The sequence below is a fragment of the Zonotrichia leucophrys genome, chromosome 6 (genome assembly GCF_028769735.1).
Source record: "Zonotrichia leucophrys gambelii isolate GWCS_2022_RI chromosome 6, RI_Zleu_2.0, whole genome shotgun sequence".
In the NCBI taxonomy this organism is placed as follows: Eukaryota; Metazoa; Chordata; class Aves; order Passeriformes; family Passerellidae; genus Zonotrichia; species Zonotrichia leucophrys.
Genome location: NC_088176.1, coordinates 2228848 through 2247929, shown reverse-complemented (window position 1 = coordinate 2247929; position 19082 = coordinate 2228848). Strand labels below are relative to the sequence as shown.

Here is a 19082-nt window from a genome sequence, read left to right as displayed (position 1 = left end):
CTGATATATTGGAAGTGGCAACAAACTCTTGAGATGGATTTTTGAAATCTTTAGACCTCTGACCAGGCTTGCAGTGATGACACAGAGGTAACAATAAAACCACTTGAGAGACATTTAATGGGACACTTTAAATGAAATCCCGGGGTTGGTGATGGCAGCTGAGCGTGTTCTTGCCATTTTCCCATTTAACAAGAAGAAAAGGCCAAACAAGGAGCAATTAGTCAGAATAAAATCAGCTTTGATGACATTTTCCCTCCTGAACTCTGGTATAAAATGGTCACCTGAGGAAGAACCGAAAGGATATGTGAGGAATTTGGATGTGGAGCTGCATGGTCACGCACACAGCGCTGGGCAGAAAATGAGCAGGTAAAGCCACCGCGGGGTTCTTGGTGCTTGGGATGCTCTCTGTTCATATTTTGCTTGGTTTGGGTCCAAATTTTCATTAATCTCAGCTTTTCTTTGAAGTCTATGCAGGTTGAACTTGGTTTTCGTCCTGTGGGTCTCCATGACATTGGTGTGCTCGGGTTTCCCAGTTGGCCCTTCCATGGTAAGTCCCATTCTCCAATTACTCCCAGATCTCTTCAGGTCCTCTTAAATTACTTCTTTATTTAAATTAATTTTGTTTGCTTGAGTTGCTTCTTTGCTGCTGTGTTTTTTTATTTTTCATAAAACAAAAGAACTTTCTTGTATTAAAGCTATTGGTTAAATATTATTACCTAATTTTCCTGGAGCATAGCCTAATTTTTCCTGGTGTTATTAATAAAATATGCAAGCCTCTGAAATAATCATGTGAGCAACTCAGTGCATATTTAATGTGGAGTGTGGGGAACTGAAATCGTGGATGGAAAAGAGAAAAATCACAAATCTCCCCTCCATTTAATCTGAATTCCTTGCATATCTCAAAGAAGTGCAATTAGACGTATATGTATTAATTTCTCTTATTGCTAGTGAGTTTATAAATTAATTAACTTATTTATAATCAACTGATTTATTTAGACACAGCTGGATCTGAGTAGCCACATTTCCTAATGGATGGGTTCTCTTTATGGTGATGATATCATGGTTAAAAGGATTTTAATTGCTTCAATAAATGTCAAATAAAAGTTATTTGTTCAGGAAATCTAGTGTAATAGCAGCTAAAAATTAAAAAAGGAAATGTCTCTATGCATGTTCTTTTGGTTTTTATAGGTTTTTTTTCTTTAAAAAAGTGGTTTTTTGTATTAGGGAGAAAATTCAGTCTAGGAAACGCCTTGTCAGTGGCAGAAGGTGTTGGTTGCAGAAAAAGTAATGAAACATACAAAAAAATTAACTTGATAACCAGTATTGAATAAGAGCAATAAAACACTGAATTAAAACAAATCCTAATTAAGTTAATGGCAATTTTACCAGCAATTCCAGGTGTTAATCCTATGGCTTTGCATGAAATTTTTAGAGATTACAGAATATGACTTTAAGATGGAAAATCAGCTGGGAAATCAGGATGTGATGAAATACACACAGAGCAACCACAGACATGCCAGGAAATGGTTTTATTTTATAATTCAGCAGTAATTAAATGCAGTTTATTTTAAGAACTGTTGAAATATGTGAAAGTTTTTATGTAGTTGGCTTTTTTTTATCCTATAGAGTGCAAGTAAAAAGAATGTGTACAAAACCCTGGATTTTTGTCCAAGCCTGGATTTTTATGCAGACTTTTAAAAATTCCCATTACTATTTTGTCATTATTAAACTTATTCAGAACTACTTCCAGAATTGGTCATAACTACTGGAAAGCATCCTCCAAATTTTAGCTTTACAGCTATTTTTGTTTTCTCTTATCTGTAATTTAAGGCTCAGAAGTTCACACAGGTCATACAAGGCTGGTATTTCATTTTTCCCTGAAAAAATCTCATTTTCCAGCAATAAACACCTGTGTTGTTCCAAAGAAACTATGTCACAGCTGGTCAGCATCACTGAAAACAATTCATATCATACCCTAAACATAATAGTATCAGTATTTTAGACCAGAAATGTATAAAAAACAATGAAGAAATCTGAGTTTGAACACGATAAATCCTTAGAAAATAACAGCTCATCCCTGTCATTCAAAGCATAAATTGCTTTTGTGTTTCTGCTTTGCTCTGTATCCTGAACAAGTCCTGGCAAATACACAAATCCATAATTTTACCTTCTCTTATCTCTATTTTTTTTGGGGTTTTTTTGTTTTTCTTTACTCTCCAGAGCACCAACCCGTTGTACCTGAGCTGCCAGCTGTCCGGGAGATGGGATTCGTGCCTGGTGCTGCTGAGCAGCTGCCTGTCCAGGCTGGGCAGGGGGGAGCAGCTGCCCCCTCTCCACAAAAGGTCCTTCCGCAACGGCGTCGGAGCGGGAATTAAAAAAACTTCCTTCCGAAGGGCAAAGTCCTGAGCAAGTGTCCCAAAGCCCGGCCCTGGTTTTGACATCTCATGTCCCAGTCGTTGCTTTGAGTTCCTTTTGGTGTTTTTCTCTGGCCAAGCCACCTCTGACAGGGTCCCCAAGACGGGAGCGCTCGGGAAGGGCTTTGCTCCCAAAGTCACACTGCCATCAAGTTTTGTCTCGAAATGAGTGCTCTCATTTGCTTCATTTCCCTCCTTTGTCAGGCTACATACAGGTTTTAATTCTGCTCTTTGATTCACACAAAGATAATCCCGTGCTTTGAGGAGATGCGTGCGCGCAGCCTGCGGGGAGGATGGAGTATTCCCAAAATCCCTCCTCTCTGCCAGGCACAGGCATTCCTGTGCTTTCCCATCCCAAATCACATTGACTTGAAGGCAACTGGTAATTTAAACACAGATTTAAAGTACACTTCATTTCAGGTTTCCGATGATATGAAGGGCCACTGGTGAAACAATCAGGCCCTACTTGTAACTTCCCCTGGAATTTTAATATAGTTATTTAAAATGACTTTGGCAGGGAACAGTCTCTGGAGATGTCTCATCTCATATCCAGAAGAATCTTGGGAAATCATTCTAAGGCAGGGTATCAGCACCATTCCCTACACCTCAATTAATTGACTTAGGTAGGCAACATCCAGCTGATGAAATGTGCCAAATCTGGGATTTTTTTTTAATTTCCTGTTGGAAAAAAAAAAAATAAAACAAGGAAAAAGTCATTTGATGTGAAATATGTAAATGTGGTGTGGATGAAATGTCACCTGATGAGTTACACAGTGCGAGTTCTACTTGTGGCTGTGTCCCCTGAGTGTAACAAGCTGTGCCCTTGGCCTGAAAATGTGGCAGAGTGTCTCTGCATTGCCTTTTGCAGTCAAAGATGTGAAATTAATTATAATAAATCACTCTGTGGATGTTTTCTAATATTTCCCTGTTAAATATCATAGCTCAGGAGATTGTTTTTAACCCTACAATGAGGTGGTTTGGTGTCATCACCTCTGTGATGCCCTCCCTGAGCTCGTGGGGTACAGTGAGCCCAGCATGGAGCTGTGCTGGTGGGACAGGAGGTTTTTCCAGATGATTTCTGGCTGATCCAAGGAGATCAAACACATTCCTGCCTGTCTTTGTCCAGGCTGAAAAGTTTAACACATCCTGGGTTTTAAAGTCGCTTAAACACTTGAGTTCTTTTGGGGTCATCTTGAGTTTGCTGAGTGGGAACCATGGAACCAAGGAACCATGAAATCCTAGGAACCATGAAATCCTAGGAACCATGGAACCAAGGAACCATGGAACCAAGGAACCATGAAATCCTAGGAACCATGGAACCAAGGAACAATGAAATCCTAGGAATCATGGATCCCAGGAACCATGGAACCCAGGAACAATGGATCCTAGGAACCATGGAACCAAGGAACCATAAAATCCTAGAAACCATGGAACCCAGAAACAATAACATCTTAGGAACCATGAAATCCTAGAAACCATGGAACCCAGGAACAATGAGATCCTAGGAACCATGAAATCCTAGAAACCATGGAACCCAGGAAGCATGAGATCCTTGGAACCATAAAAACCTAGAAACCGTGGAACCAAGAAACCATAAAATCCTAGGAACCATGGATCCCAGGAACCATGGAACCAAGGAACCATGAAATCCTAGGAACCATGGATCCCAGGAACCATGGAACCCAGGAACAATGGAATCCTAGGAACCATGGATCCCAGGAACCATGGAACCCAGGAACCATGAAATCCTAGGAACCATGGATCCCAGGAACAATGAAATCCTAGGAACCATGGAACCCAGGAACAATGGAATCCTAGGAACCATGGAACCAAGGAACAATGAAATCCTAGGAACCATGGATCCCAGGAACCATGGAACCCAGGAACAATGGAATCCTAGGAACCATGGATCCCAGGAACCATGGAACCCAGGAACCATGGATCCCAGGAACCATGGAACCCTAGGAACCATGAAATCTTAGGAACCATGGAACCAAGGAACAATGGAATCCTAGGAACCATGAAATCCTAGGAACTGTGGAACCCAGGAACAATGGAATCCTAGGAACCATGGATCCCAGGAACCATGGAACCAAGGAACCACGAAATCCTAGGAACCATGGATCCCAGGAACAATGGAATCCTAGGAACCATGAAATCCTAGGAACTGTGGAACCAAGGAACCATGAAATCTAAGGAACCATAAAAACCTAGAAACCGTGGAACCAAGAAACCATAAAATCCTAGGAACCATAAAAACCTAGGAATGATGGAACCAAGGAACCATAAAATCCTAGGAACCACGGAAACCAGGAATCATGAAAAATCTAAGGAACCATGGAGTCCTAGGAGCCATGGGATCCTAGGAGCCATGTGAAATGCCCAAGGAGTGTGCTGGATATTTATTACCCTTGGGCACTATCAGAAGGGAGCAGGCCCAGGGTGGCACCGTGGTGACACTGCAGCTGGGCATGGCCCTGTGTCACTCCTGGCTGCTGGCATTTCAGCCATGCCAGATGTCCTGCAAATTTTCCATCCCAAACACTCTCCAGGTCTCTCCAGGACTCCCCAAGGAGCAGAACTTCATTGCCTTTGGCCATGGAAAAAGTGAAGGGCTGGGAATGATTCCTGATCCAAAACAGTTCCTGAGTGCATGGGTTGTCCATGGAAGCTGTGGCTGCCCCTGGATCCCTGGCAGTGCCCAAGGCCAGGCTGGACACTGGGGCTTGGAGCACCTGGGACAGTGGGAGGTGTCCCTGCCATGGCTGGGGTGGAATGGGATGAGCTTGAAGGTCCCTTCAGTCCAAACCAGTCTGTGATCCCAAGATTCCATAATTCCATGAATCCATTCTGCATCTGCACACGGCTGTGGGGATGGAGGTGTTCTGCCCCAGGGCAGAGCTCTGTCCTGCTCACATCCCCACCCAAACCATCTTTCAGGAAAGCAAAAACCCCAAATCAATTCAGATTTACCTTTGTTTGATTTTTGAGATCTGTTTTTGCTAACATTTTCCTACATAAGGAATATGTTCCTGCCTTGGTAACCTGGGATGAGCAAGGCTGTGTTAAAGCCAACAGAACTCCATGTGGAGCTTGGGAAATCAGGCTCTTCCCTTTCATTTATTGTGCAGGAATGAGAGTAACTCATTCAGAGTTTTGGCATTTGTCTTTGGGCATGGCACGTTCCAGAGGGCTGCAGAGCTGCTGTCCTGCTCCCACAGACCTTCATCCCCTGTTATCAAAAATCAGGGATGCAAAAAAAATTGGCTGCTGGAAAAATCCCATTCTTTATGATTTAGCCAGTCCCTGACAGGCCACACTCCAGCTGGAGAGATCTGCATGTACAAAACAATGGGACCAGGTGACCTAAATCACCTAAATCCAGGGAAATGGGGATTATCCAGGTGTCTTTCAGGAATTCTGTCACTGGAGGGCTGATGTGGCCATCACCACCCACAGAAGACTCACCCTGCAATGCTGAACTCATCTCTGAACTTTAACGGTGGCTTTGTTTTGGAGAGAACAGAGTGACCTCAGCGATCTCTGTCAGGAAATGAGGATCTGAGGGGGCCATTGCCAGGCACATTAATTTTTATGCTGACAGGAACTGGAAATGTGGCAAAAAATATCTTTTTTTCAGTAAAAAGAGAACAATAGGAACAACTACAAGAGTGCCATCCTGCACTGTAATTAATGTGTTGTCATTAATTTTATTTCTTTCTGGAGAGCAGGGATTCATGATGCTGTGAGAAGATAATTTGTGAATTTCTTTACTATTTTTCTTGGCTAAAAAAAACAGAAAGGAAAATGATCAAAGAGTTCAGAGGGTGGGAAGAGTGATGCTTTGTGTGGGGATTGAGGAGCAAGTTGGGAAGTTGGGAATGCTCTGGCCAGTCTTGGCTGAGTAATTGAGTCTGTGACTTTAGAAAAATAATTTCTACTCAATTTCCCCATCTGAAAAATAAGGAACTGCCTTCATTGAGCCGTCTTTACTAAGCAGTGTCATGACTGATGGATTTGGGAAGAGTTTTGGGACAGAAAAGGGTGATTTCAATTGCGGGAAAGGCTGAGGGAGAGGACATGAAGAATTCCTGAATCCATAAGGATTTTTTTCCTTTACTTTGCTCTCTAACTTGTATTTACCTCTGGAAGCTTTAAACATAAATTTCCAGTGATGATGCCTTGTTTTTGGGCTGTGAGAACCATTCCTGAGCTCAGCAATCACTTTTGGAGCAGCCAAACTCAATTTGGCTAGTTGTGATTCTAGTTCAAACTAGAAACCAGATTTCCCTGGATTTACTGAATAAATTACTTTTATTTTGACATTTATTGAAGAATTAAACTCCTTTTAACTGTGATATCATTGCCATAATGAGAACCCATCCCTTAGGAAATGTGGCTACTCAGATCCAGCTGTGTCTAAATAAATCAGTTGATTATAAATAATTAATTTATAAACTAGCCTGTGCTGGGCCCTAGGATTGGGCTGATGCTACCTTGAGATTGTGGGAGATGCATCCCCATCCCATCCCATCCCATCCCATCCCATCCCATCCCATCCCATCCCATCCCCACCCCTGGAATGGCACCTTCCAAGGAACAGGATAAATCTGCCCAAAGACAAGAACAGGAATTAACACTTTTCTTCTTCTTCTTCTTCTTCTTCTTCTTCTTCTTCTTCTTCTTCTTCTCTTTTTCTTCTTCTTCTTCTTCTCTTCTTCTGTCTTCTTCTTCTTCTTCTTCTCTTCTTCTCTTCTTCTTCTCTTCTTCTTCTTCTTCTTCTCTCTTCTTCTTCTCTTCTCTTTCTCTCTCCTTCTCCTCCCTTCTCCTTCTCCTTCTCCTCTCCTCTTCTTCCTTCCTTCTCCTTCTCCTTCTCCTTCTTCTCCTTCTCCTTCTCCTTCTCCTTCTCCTCCTCCTCCTCCTCCTCCTCCTCCTTCTCCTTTTTCACAGATTATTCTTCAGAGGTTATTGGCAAGGATGGCAATTAAATGGCCTGATGTAATAGCAGCTAATCAACTTGCAAGCCTGAAAATTCCTCGTTGTAATGACATCCCAACACTCGGGTTTCTGATTGCCCAGCACATATTAAAGTATGGGTATCACATTTAGGTTTCCTAATTTGCTATTATTTGCCTGTATGTGGTAATTCATTCCCTGAAAATACCAAGAGGAAGAAAGGGAGAAGCCTCTTGCTGCTTTTAACTCTGGATATAATTTTGACCTTAAGAAAGAACAAGACAGATATGAGAGAGTATATTAGATGTTATTATTACCGTAATAAAAGAGAGATAAAAATCACCGTGCAGAAAAGCTCTAAGACAACTATTAACCATTTGTCATATAAAGAAAATCAAAATTTAACTTATCAGAGAGTCTGGCACTTTAAAGATTCATCATGAAAAATTACTTTGAAGCGTGGAGCATTTATGCAGAATGTCATTGATGAGCTGTCTGCTTAAATGTTGAAAGAGTTTGGGGAAAGATTGAAAAAATGTCAAAGTTATGCCTTGTATCAGTCTCACCATATTTAAATTTCTTTTTGGGAGTGAAACAGCATGGCAGGACCTTTTTCTTTAAGGAAACAAGCTGGAATTCACTCTCCTACCCCAATGGGCCATGGCTGGTGAGAACAGCTGAGGTGAGGATGGACCTTGGTGAGTGAAAAAATGACAGAGCTGAATATCAAACCTCGCTCTGGGGCTGGGGTAGAGAGCAATTTTTGGGGTTAGGGCAATTTTTCTGTCTTTGTGGAGATAGGCTGACTTTTTATTCTAATTCCTTCCCGGATTTGAAGTCACTGGGTTGATGATGCTGGAAAAGAAAGCGATCTATAAAGCTTGATCAGCTGAGACCCATCTTGTCAAATTCTTTGGTGTGAACCTTCCAGAGCACATGTAAGGGGTCATTGTTAATAATATTGTCACTCTTAGAAATGAAGGGATGGGACAATTTTCAGGCTAAGAGTGATTCATTGCTCAGACAAACATCAGTCTCAGAGTCCCTGAGATTTCAGAGGAGCAAGCATTCGGCCATAGCTCAGAGCAGTCACAAGTTCTTTGTTACAAGGCAATCTAGAACTTTCTAACCCCATGGACAGCTGCCACAGGGTTTATTTTGCTTTTCTGACCCATCACCTTTACTCACTTCTGCTGCACTGAGGATGCTTTTGTCCAATGGGCTTCTGTCTCACAGGCACACATCTGCTCCTGTTCCAACTTCTGAACTCTCAGCTCGTTCCATACAGCCCCAGCCCTGCATTATAAACCCTTCACCATCTCATCAGTGCAGTTTCTCACCTACTTCAGGCATATTCTTACTTACAGCTATAGAAATAGGAGGTTATGGTTTTTCTGCTTAATATCTGTGTATTGTATTGTTACATCAATCCAAGGCTGCAGATCAAACCCTTCCGTGTCTGTGGGAGTTTCTGTTTTTCTGATTTTTCTGATTCCCCCAAGTGTGACAAGAAATGAGCTGTGGAGAGCAGCTCTCCAGACATCATGCCCAGATTTCACCCCCAGCTCACTGGAAGAACAGGGGGGGACCGAGCATCTTCCACAGGTTTTGCCTCAGACATTTGGTGTGTTCAGGGTCGGAATATTCCGTGTTCGCTCCTGGTCAGACCTGGTGAGTCTCTATGGCAACCCTGGAGCACCTCACAGAGCTCTGAGCTCTTAGAGATTCCCCTGCCCACGGATCCTCCTCGCAGATTCCTGTGCTTTGTGCCTGAGGGCTCTCCTGACCCCCCAGATCTCACCTGGGCTTTCCAAAGTGCAGAAAATCCCAGAGCTGGGAGCTCCCCACGGAGCCCACCCTGCTGTGCTTGGCTCTGGGGCTTCATTAACAACCTAATTAGCAGCATGGCACTGGGCTGAAGCCAAGGTCTGGGAGGATGCTGTGGAAATTTATTGTTAAACTCAGTGATGTCAGCATCGTTCCGGAGTCATTTCACCCCCCCGAGCTGTGCTTTGCTTTATTTTACGACTAAAAATTGCCATTTTACTAAAAATACTATTTCATAACTAAAACTCTCAGTACATAATGGTTATCATGTTGCAGAGGGGTATTCTTACTTCATTTTCAAGTAAAAATCATCAATTAATTGAAAAGAACAAATGGCTCTCACATATATAATGGCTCTCTCCTCAACTGGAGGAAAGAATAGTATATGTGAGTAAAAATGGGTGAAAAAATTATATAATGAATTATGTAAAATGTTCATGTTGATTAATTTACACAACCTTAAAGGAAAGAATATATTGTTAAACTCAGTGATGTCAGCATTGTTCCAGAGTAATTTCAGTCCCCCCAGCTCTGCTTTGCTTTATTCTATAACTAAAAATCACACTGTCAGTAGATGATAGTTATCATGTTGCAGAGGGGTATTTTTACTTCATTTTCAACTAAAAATCATCAATTAATTGAGAAGAACAACTAGGTCTCAACTTGAGGAAAGAAGAGTATATGTGAGTAAAAACGGGGGGAAAATTATATAAAGAATTATGTAAAATGTTCATGTTGATTAATTTACACAACCTTAAAGGAAATAAGATAATTGCCCCATGTGGTTGGAATTGGGCTATGAAAAGATAATTATGAACAAAAAAAAAAATCAATGTTTTCCCTGTTGCAAAGGTGGGGTGTTTTTATATTTTCTTTGCCTTTCTGCAGATATTAATGATGGTGTCACTGGATTTCTCATGGAATATCCTGAGCAGGAGGAGATCCACGAGGATCATCAAAGCTTGGCTCCTACAAGAATCATCCTCAGGGATTCTCCTGCCTGCCAGGAGCTGGGCAGGCCCTGTCACACACAAACTCCACAGCAAATCCATCCAGATCAAGGAGGCCTCCAAAACCCTTTGAACCACCCAAATATTCACCAAAACCCTTTGAACCACCCAAATATTTTCTCTTATTTTTGCATCAAGCTGGCATTTTCCTAAATTCCCACCAGCTAAATTTCCTGAATTTTCTGCCCAGGTGTTTGTGCTGCACTTTTTGAGCTCCTCAGAGTGGCTTTTTCCAGAGTGAGGCAGGAGCCATGTGAGGATGAGATCTCCAGGATCCCTCTGCTCTTTTGCATGTGGAGCGTGGTGCCAATTTGCATATTTTGGTACTTGAACTTTACAAATCACTCCTTATGATCAACAAATAAGGTGTCATTTACGTGCCTGTGTTCAGGAAATGAGTTACATTTATCTTCCCCGTGTTCTCAGGGTGGATTCAGGTGTTTTGGCACAGAGCGCTCGTCTCGCCTGCCTCGTGCTGTTCACCTGTCAAAGGCTGCACCTCAGAGCCTGTAACTGCTTAATTAGTGATATTAGAGATGCTGTAGCCTTATCAACTGGATTGTTTGGTCACTGGCCTGAGCTGGATGTTTTTCAAAGGCATATTCAAGAATTCAGCTTTTTATTTAAGTAAAATACCTTGTATTTTAGATTAATTTATTCATACTGCATTAAAAAATATATATCATTTTAAAGAGTCTGATGGCTGAAGACAGTTTCATTTGACAAATTATTGCAGATGTGATTGTTCATTAATGATTATTAATAAATGAGGCTGAGGCCCTGGCACAGGTGCCCAGAGCAGCTGTGGCTGCCCCTGGATCCCTGGCAGTGCCCAAGGCCAGGCTGGACATTGGAATTGGAATTGGGAATTGGAAATTTGGAATGGGATGGGATTTAAGGTCCTTCCCACCCAACCCAGTCTGGGATTCCACGATCCCCTCACACCATTTGCTGTTCCTCACAGCTCCTTTCCAGCTCTCAGGAGCTTTCACTCCACAGCAATATTTATTTACTGCGTTCCCAGCAAATGCAAAAATTTTACTGTGTGTGCAAATCGTGCAAAGAAACGAATCTCCCTCATTATCCTGGAATTATGGGATGGAAGGGCTCCCACATGCCTCATCCCTGGCACTCACCAGCGGTCACTGCAAGCAATGTCTCAATAGTTTTATGTTATATTTTGGTGGTGACTGCAGCACAGCTGTGTGATTTCCTCAATTCCATGCTGAATAAATAGAAAAGGCCCAGGTCAGCAGGAGCAGGGAGGTTCCTGACTGATGGAACAAACCCAGGGGATTCTGCTCGGGGTCACTGACAGCTCTGAGTTCTGAGTCACTGCTGAAGGCCTGACCTTGAGGAAATGCTTCACTTTCCCTGTGAATAAAGAGTGGATCTCCCTGCTCCGGTAATATTTTGGTGCTGAGGAGTTGCAGACGCAAATCCAGGAAGGAATCAGGAACCAGGTTTTCCAGGCAGGAATGCTGCACACCTGACATGGAACCTGGCAAAAATTCAGTTTAAAAATGGGACCATTTCTCCTTTTCCTACAGGAAACTCCCCCACATTCCCTGTGCCACCTTGGGCAGGATTCTGACTGATTCTGCCTCTGCACTTGGCTCTTACATCCAAAATTTTGAACTTGTCCTTTTTCCTTCCGCTGTTCTATTGATGGGGTTTTCTGCTCCCACTTGGAATTTGTGTGGCATCCAGACACTGCAAATTAATTTGTGTCAACACTACTGCAGGGAAAACCATAACTAATTATGGGAACAATGGATAACCAGGGGGATGGCACAAGGGAGATTCCCAGAGGAGCAAGGATGGGTTAAAACTGGATAAAAATTCCCAAATTTTGGGGGGGTGTTTTGTCCTGCAACTTCCACAAGAAAAAGTTCCAGAGGAGATAAAAATCTGTGGTGACTTCTGTACATTTTGCTTTTTTGTTTTTAAATGATGACAAGCTTAGCTTCTTAAATTAGGTGTGACTGGGGATGGGAGAAGTGGTAATATTTTCCCAGCGAGCCTGAAGCTGCTGCAGGTTAGCATTCCATGATTATTTTTGTCAGAAAGATGAATGCCATCCTAAAAAAAAAAGTTGGAAGCTCACAGCACTTCGGCTTTGATATATGAATATTGCCACAGTGGATGTTGGAATGACATTCTGGATGCTTTGTGGGTTTATGGCTGATTCAGAAACACTTTTCCTACACATTTTAAAGCAACTTTTGGTCTTTGGCTTTTTTTTTTTTTTCCAATTTTTTTTTTTTTTTTGGCTCATCTGTAATTTCAAAACACTTCTGGAAGTGAATTGAAGAGGCTGGAGGATTTAGGAGATATTCATCACACAAAATTCGTGGTCACCTTTTAGCCACCTCTAGTTTAATACCGTGCAATGTCAAGGAAGGGCTGCACTGCATTAATTCCCACAAATTCCAGCTGGGAAATCAGGGATCCCTCACAGAGAGCTGTTGCAACAGGAGATATTTCATGTGTGTGAGGTTTTATAAACTGCCCACCCTCCCAGCTACACAGACATCATTAAAAAGTCGGTTTGGAGAGAAGATTTCCCAGCACTGTTGTAGTTTTTAAATGAGAATAGCAGCTTTTGTTTGGAGCGTGTTTGTGCCCTCAGCCCCAGCCTGCCGAAGCGCTTTGCAACCAGAGCTGGTTAAAATACCTTGGAAAAAAAAGCAGGGAAATGGGAGAGTGCCCTCTAATGTCAGCAAATCCAAGGAAAAGCACTGGAAAGCAGCACAGGGAGATGCAGGGATAAGGATTGGCTCTGGCTGAACACAATTTGGAGCAGAAAAGTAGAGGAGCATTTGAAATTTGGGGGTTTCAAAAGCACCAAATGCAGCTGAGCTTCCAGGAGAAGCCAAATCCGAGCCTCAAATTCCATTTGTTTCTCAAATCCTCCCCCAGGTGAGGCTCCATCTGTTTCCTTCCTGCCTTTCAGTGGGATGAACATTTATTGGGATTGATCAGATGATCCCTTGTGACCACTTCTGACCTTATCCATTCTAGGATTCTGTTTTCCATGGAAAGGTGGACTCTAAATACAGAATATTTCATGGCAGTTGTTAAAACACCCAGATTAAGTAAAATAAACCACTTCCTCTTGCAACAAACGTGCTTTAAAGATATCAAAGATGCCCCAAAAAGAGGAAAAATCAATATTTGCATGAATATCAAGGAGCAGTGAACACAGGGAGTGCTCCCAGTGCGAGGTCGTGCTCTGTGAGTTCACACCAGCAGATTTGGGGGATTTGTTTTCCCTTGCTGCCCCCAGCAGATTTCTGTGGATTTCACATTTTTGGTGTCACCACCCATCCACAGTCTGGGACCAGTGCTGCTTTTCCAGGGAGAAGGAATTGGGGAATTAACATGAAAGGTGTCCCCAAAACACTGCAGACTGCAATGTTTAATTGTTTGATCGCTCAGGCAGCTCCCAGGAATATTCACAGGGGAAGGACACCAAGGTGGATGCAAATCCAAACCTGATTGAAACATCAATCACTCACTCACAGAGAAATATTTACAGTGGGGTTTTTTAAACTTGACAAAGGGATAATGAAATGTGTACCCTAGGGGGTTTTAGGGCAAATTTTATTCCAAACATTTGCAATAAATGCAGAAATTGTGCACTCACCAAGAATTGAAAAAAGGCCAGGAATTAAATAAGCCCCAGAAGAGTTGAAATCGGTCTGGCCAGGACTTTTCTCCAAACAGTTTTCCATTGGAAAATGCCAGATCATAATGAATGAAGTGATGTGTGGAAATCAATCACTGCCGACAGAGTCACAGTGAGGAGCCTTCCCTGCCAGCTGTCCAGCTCCTGCTCCAGCCTCCTTCAGGAGCAGATCCAGGATGTTCACCCACCTGGACACACATCCCACGTCCCACGTCCCTCCCAGCCCTGAGCCATGAAATCCAGTGTCACCGTGACCTTTCTGCCCAGCTGCACGACAGATTTCCTGAAGGGACACGTGCATGGGGGTTGTTTTTTTCCACTTATTGTGTATTTTTAACCTCAGAATTACCTGCACTGATTTATGGTCTCCAGGACAAGAAAGGAGAAGCAAATCCAAGCTGAAAACTGTGGAAAAAAGCTCTGCCAGTCTCCCGGAGCACTGACTCCCAAAGCCCAGCAGGTTTATTGACGTTAGCAAGTGTTTATTCCTTGTTTTCCAGATGATCCAAAGCAGGCTGAGCGCTCCTGGAGCTCGGAGGAGAGGGAATGCCAGCCCTGGGGAGCTGCCACCTCCATTGGCCGTGCCCAAAGTGCCCTGCAGGCACTCCCAGGGGCTCAGCAGCCTTTCCCAAAGCCAGGACATGCCCCAAGCAGGATCATCCCTGCAGCTCCACTGCTTTGGGAGGGATGGGGATATGGAGGGAGCAGCAGCGCTCGGGATCCACTCCCTGCTGGAGCTGCTGGAGCTTTTCCTGCAACAACAACAACAAAAAAAGAGTTTTGTTCTTTTTTTCCACCTGGTGTGCTTCCCAGCCCTCCAGGAGTGTGGGAATCCATAAAATCAGAGGGTTTTAAGAAAACTGCAGAGGACAGGCCTCAGATACAGCAGAATTGTGAACAGTGCTAAAGCAGCAGAAAAATTATTTAAGCTGTAGAGAAGAGATGGGAATAAGAACAATAGAGCTGTGTATTAGTGCTTGTTTGGCTTTCTAAGTTGCAAAAAGTTTATCTAGCAAGAAATTAGGAAGGTTAAGCTTATGAATAGTGCTCTGTGTGTTGTGCCTCACAAACAGGTATTGTATTCAAAATAAGTAAATATTGTTTTAACCAAAGCTATGTGTGCTTATGGTGATTGGATAGAACTACTGTCAATGTGCTTTTGCTTCATGTAATTGGCTTAGAAGGTCCTTGTGCCTGTGATTCCAGCCTGGAACACTGGACATAATCACCTAGAAGGGGTTCCACTGATCCCTCAGGGTCCTTGTGCCTGTGATTCCAGCTGGAAAATTTAAATATCATGTGGAATGGCTTCCACTGATCCCTCAGAATCCTGCAATTCCAGGCTGTAAAACTTAAAATTTCTCGTGGAATGGGTTTCACTGATCACTCAGGATCCTTGTGCCTGTGATTCCAGCCTGGAAAATTTAAATATCACGTGGAATGGGTTCCATTGATCCCTCAGGATCCTTGTGCCGATGATTCCTACCTGGAAAACTGGAAATATTGCATGGAATGGCTTCCACTGATCACTCAGGATCTTTGTACCTCTGATTACAGCCTGGAAAAATTTAAATATCCCATGGAATGGCTTCCAGTGATCACTCAGGGTCCTTGTACTTGTGATTCCAGCCTGGAAAACTTTAAATATCACGTGGAATGGGTTCCACTGATCCTTCAGGATCCTGTGATTCCAGGCTGGAAAACTTTAAATACCACCTGGAATGTCTTCCACTGATCACTTAGGATCTTTGTACCTATGATTAAATTTTCAGCCTGGAAAATTAAAATATCACATTGAATGGATTCCACTTACCCTTCAGGATCCTTGTGCTTGTGATTCCAGCCTGGAAAATTGAAATATTACATGGAATGGCTTCCAGTGATCCCTCAGAATCCTGTAATTCCAGGCTGAAAAACTTTAAATATCATGTGGAATGGCTTCCACTGATCGCTCAGAATCCTATGATTCCAGGCTGGAAAACTTTGAATATTGCCTGGAGTGGCTTCCAGTGATCCCTCAGGATCCTTGTGCCTGTGGTTCCAGGCTGGAAATTGGAAATACCACATGGCAAGGTGCATTGCTGGCAGCTCAGGAGGGAGGGCTTGGGAAGGTATTTATTTCCAGGCTGATGAATGTTATCTCTGTTTAATGAATACCACGGGCAGAGATGGGGCTCTCCTGTGTGGGATCTCAGGGTCTCAGTCCTGAGATGCCGAGCCACCGAGAGCACCCTTGGGGGGCTCGGGAGTCCTGGAATGTTGCCAGAAGTGTCTGGTGGCTGGACTTTGACCCTACAGGGAGACGACACCTTATGAAGATAAGAGGACTTCACCGGGTGAATGGTGAAGGGATGAGTTAATTAGAGGTGAGACACAGGGTTTAGATTTCTGTACAGGGGGTTTAGAGAAGTAAGATGGAGGAATTGGGTGTGTCCTCTTCTTCTTCTTCATCTTCTTCTTCCTCCATCTTCTTTGGCCATGGTGGCACTTTTGGATTGGTTATTACTGAAGTGCACCCAGCAATGAGAATAAATGGTATTGGGGAAAATGATAATATTGTACACGTAACTATGGGTATAAAGATAGGTGGCTGTCCGAGGCAGCACAGTGTGCTCATGGCTGGCTGCTGAGCAGAGCTCTGTCGGCCGACAGAAAATCTTTTAGATAAACAATTAATAAACATAAAAACCGAAAGAAGAACTGAAGCCTCTCTCATCCTTTGATACGCGGCTGCCAAGGCCACTTCGGGGCAGCCTCAAACACCCGAGAAAACCGGACACTCCTGCACACAGGCCTGGCTTAAACTGAGATTCAGGAGAGGGATGGGGAGGAGCCATTGCCGGGCGTGTGGGGAGAGCAAGGGAACATTGCCATGCCCGCCCTTTCCAGAAGCCATTTCCAACCTCTCTCCCCAAACACAAACCCCACAAATCCAGGGGCAGAAGCCAGGATTAAATCTGTCATGGCTTTATTTCATTCCAGCGCCTCTGTTTGAAATCTGAACTAACTTGCAGAGGAAAGCAAGGAGCCCTCTGACACCAGAATTCCAGCAGCAGGAGCAACAGGGCAGTAAAACAGTCCATAACCTGTAAAAAACAGAGAATTCTGCAGCAGTGACTGAGGAGCTTTCATTCTGTATGATTTCCTTCGAATTTTAACGAAGGAAACCAAGGAACAAGGAAGATTCTCCCACTTTAATAGCAGAAAGAGTGGATTCTTTGGGATTTGAGCGGGATGCCTTTTATCTTTTCCTAATGAAAACACTGCCACCAGCTGGTTAATAAATGGGACTGAGGCTTTGCACAGAAAAAATTATAGTGGGGGGTTTCACCCACAACTAAACTGGAAGTGATATTTGAGGTCAGCATCTTTTCAGAACAGAAAGCAATTAATTATCTGTAGGGATATTTATTTTTCAGAGGTGCATGATAATAAAACAATTAATGCTTTTTGCCTGAAATATCTTGTTAAACAAAGGTGGCCAGGTCATGAGGCACTTTTATCACCTTCATAGACTGTGTGACCATCTCAGATTCCTCTGCAGCTCAGACACCCCCAGGTTTGGAGCTGATTATTTTTCAGTTAACTGTGAAATTAATTGAACCTTTGAGATACATTAAAATGAATTTGCCTTTTCAGATCTGTGGTTTTTTATTGATGTCCAATGTTTTGCTGAATCCCTGGAGCAAACCCTGACAGCTCTGGGTCCTGAGGGCAGCACAGGCTGCAGTTCTGGGTCCTGGTGCCAAAATTTTGGGATATTTCCATCAAATCCTTACTTCTGATTTTGTTAAATCTTCAGCAGTGGCAGCATTGACATTTCAATGGCCATGGTGGGTTTTGAGACAATTCCTGTGCTCGGAATGCTCATTTCAGGTTTCCTGCAGCAGCCAGAAAGATGCAGCTCAGCTTTTTAAAGCTGATGGAGCAATCACTGGGAAGAGAAACGCTGTACATGGAGGGTGCGGCTCAGAGGCACAGCTCCGTGCTCAGGGAGGATTCCCAATTGATCCTGTGCTGGAGAGACAGGATTTACTGCAGCCTGGGCACTGGGAGAGCAGCAGGAGATTGTTTCATGCCAGAGTAAATCATTTCCCTTGCAGGTGCTGATCTCCTTTGGCCCCAGACTCAGGTACTGACATTTTGTGCTTGTGATTCACTTTGTGTATTTATTGGGGGTTTTTATTGGTTTTTTTTTGTCTCTCAGCAAGCTGAAGCCATGAGGAATTTCAGGACCCCTTGTCCAAGCTTTGTCCTGAGGAGATTTGCCCCCCACCAAACCTGTGCCTGGGATATCACAGAATCCTGGGGGCTGGAAAAGCCCTGCAGGGTCACTGGGTGCCCTGTCCCCACCTTGTCACCAGCCCAGAGCCCTGAGGCCACTCCAGGTGTTCCCTGGGCACCTGCAGGGCTGGGAACTCTCCTGTTGCCCTTCTCTGGACTCTCCAGAGCTCTGTGGCTCTTTACAGCCTCTGTCCTGCACCTTGAAGCAGGAATTCTCCCTGCCTTTTGCCACCAGACTCAGCTCAGGGCAAACCTAACCCATTTTTTCCCACATTAATAGATTTACAACAATTAAACACATTAATTTTTTAAAAATAGTGATGACATTTTAAGTGACTCCAAGTTTTCTATGAGCTGGTTTCAACCCAGGTGCCCACAACTCCTGCTTGAAGCTCTTTGTGGTGTGGGGTATTTTTCCCAAAACAACCTTCTGGGATGTGAGAGCAAATTAATTGCTTCTGCTTTTCCTTGGAAACAAACATTTCTCTAATGATCCAAGATCTCATTAGGCAGCACTAAAATATTGGTTTTGCTCAGGGAGGACCTGGTTTGTCATGAGCTGACAGCAGGTATTGGACCTTAAATCATCCCAGAATTGGAACTGTGTTGTCCGTGCCCCTTCCACACCCTAAGAATGTCCCATTCTCCATATCCATTGGAATTCCTGAGTGGAATATTCACTGCTCAGCAACAACAACAAGCACATTTAAATCCATTCCTTTAATTGGCTGCAAAAATTTTCCTCCGGGAGGGAATTCAGGCCATAAAACATTTTCCAACACTGGTGCAGATTATGTCATGCTCTCTCCCAGCAGTGCCATTCATTTCAATGGATTCCCTGCAAAACAGGGGAGAGCCAAGGGAGAAAAGAGGGAATCCAGCCCCACACCTGGCCAAGGA

At 43.4% G+C, this 19082-nt stretch overlaps 1 protein-coding gene across 1 annotated transcript; it reads left to right on the top strand.

The window, feature by feature from the left end:
* The first annotated feature begins 267 nt into the window (after window positions 1-267).
* On the top strand, window positions 268-2799 carry NPS (neuropeptide S). The gene is made up of 3 exons (XM_064717276.1): window positions 268-366; window positions 466-547; window positions 2221-2799. The coding sequence occupies exons 1-3, from the start codon at window positions 359-361 to the stop codon at window positions 2404-2406; spliced, it is 276 nt and encodes a 91-aa protein (XP_064573346.1). The 5' UTR covers window positions 268-358; the 3' UTR covers window positions 2407-2799.
* Window positions 2800-19082: the final 16283 nt, after the last annotated feature.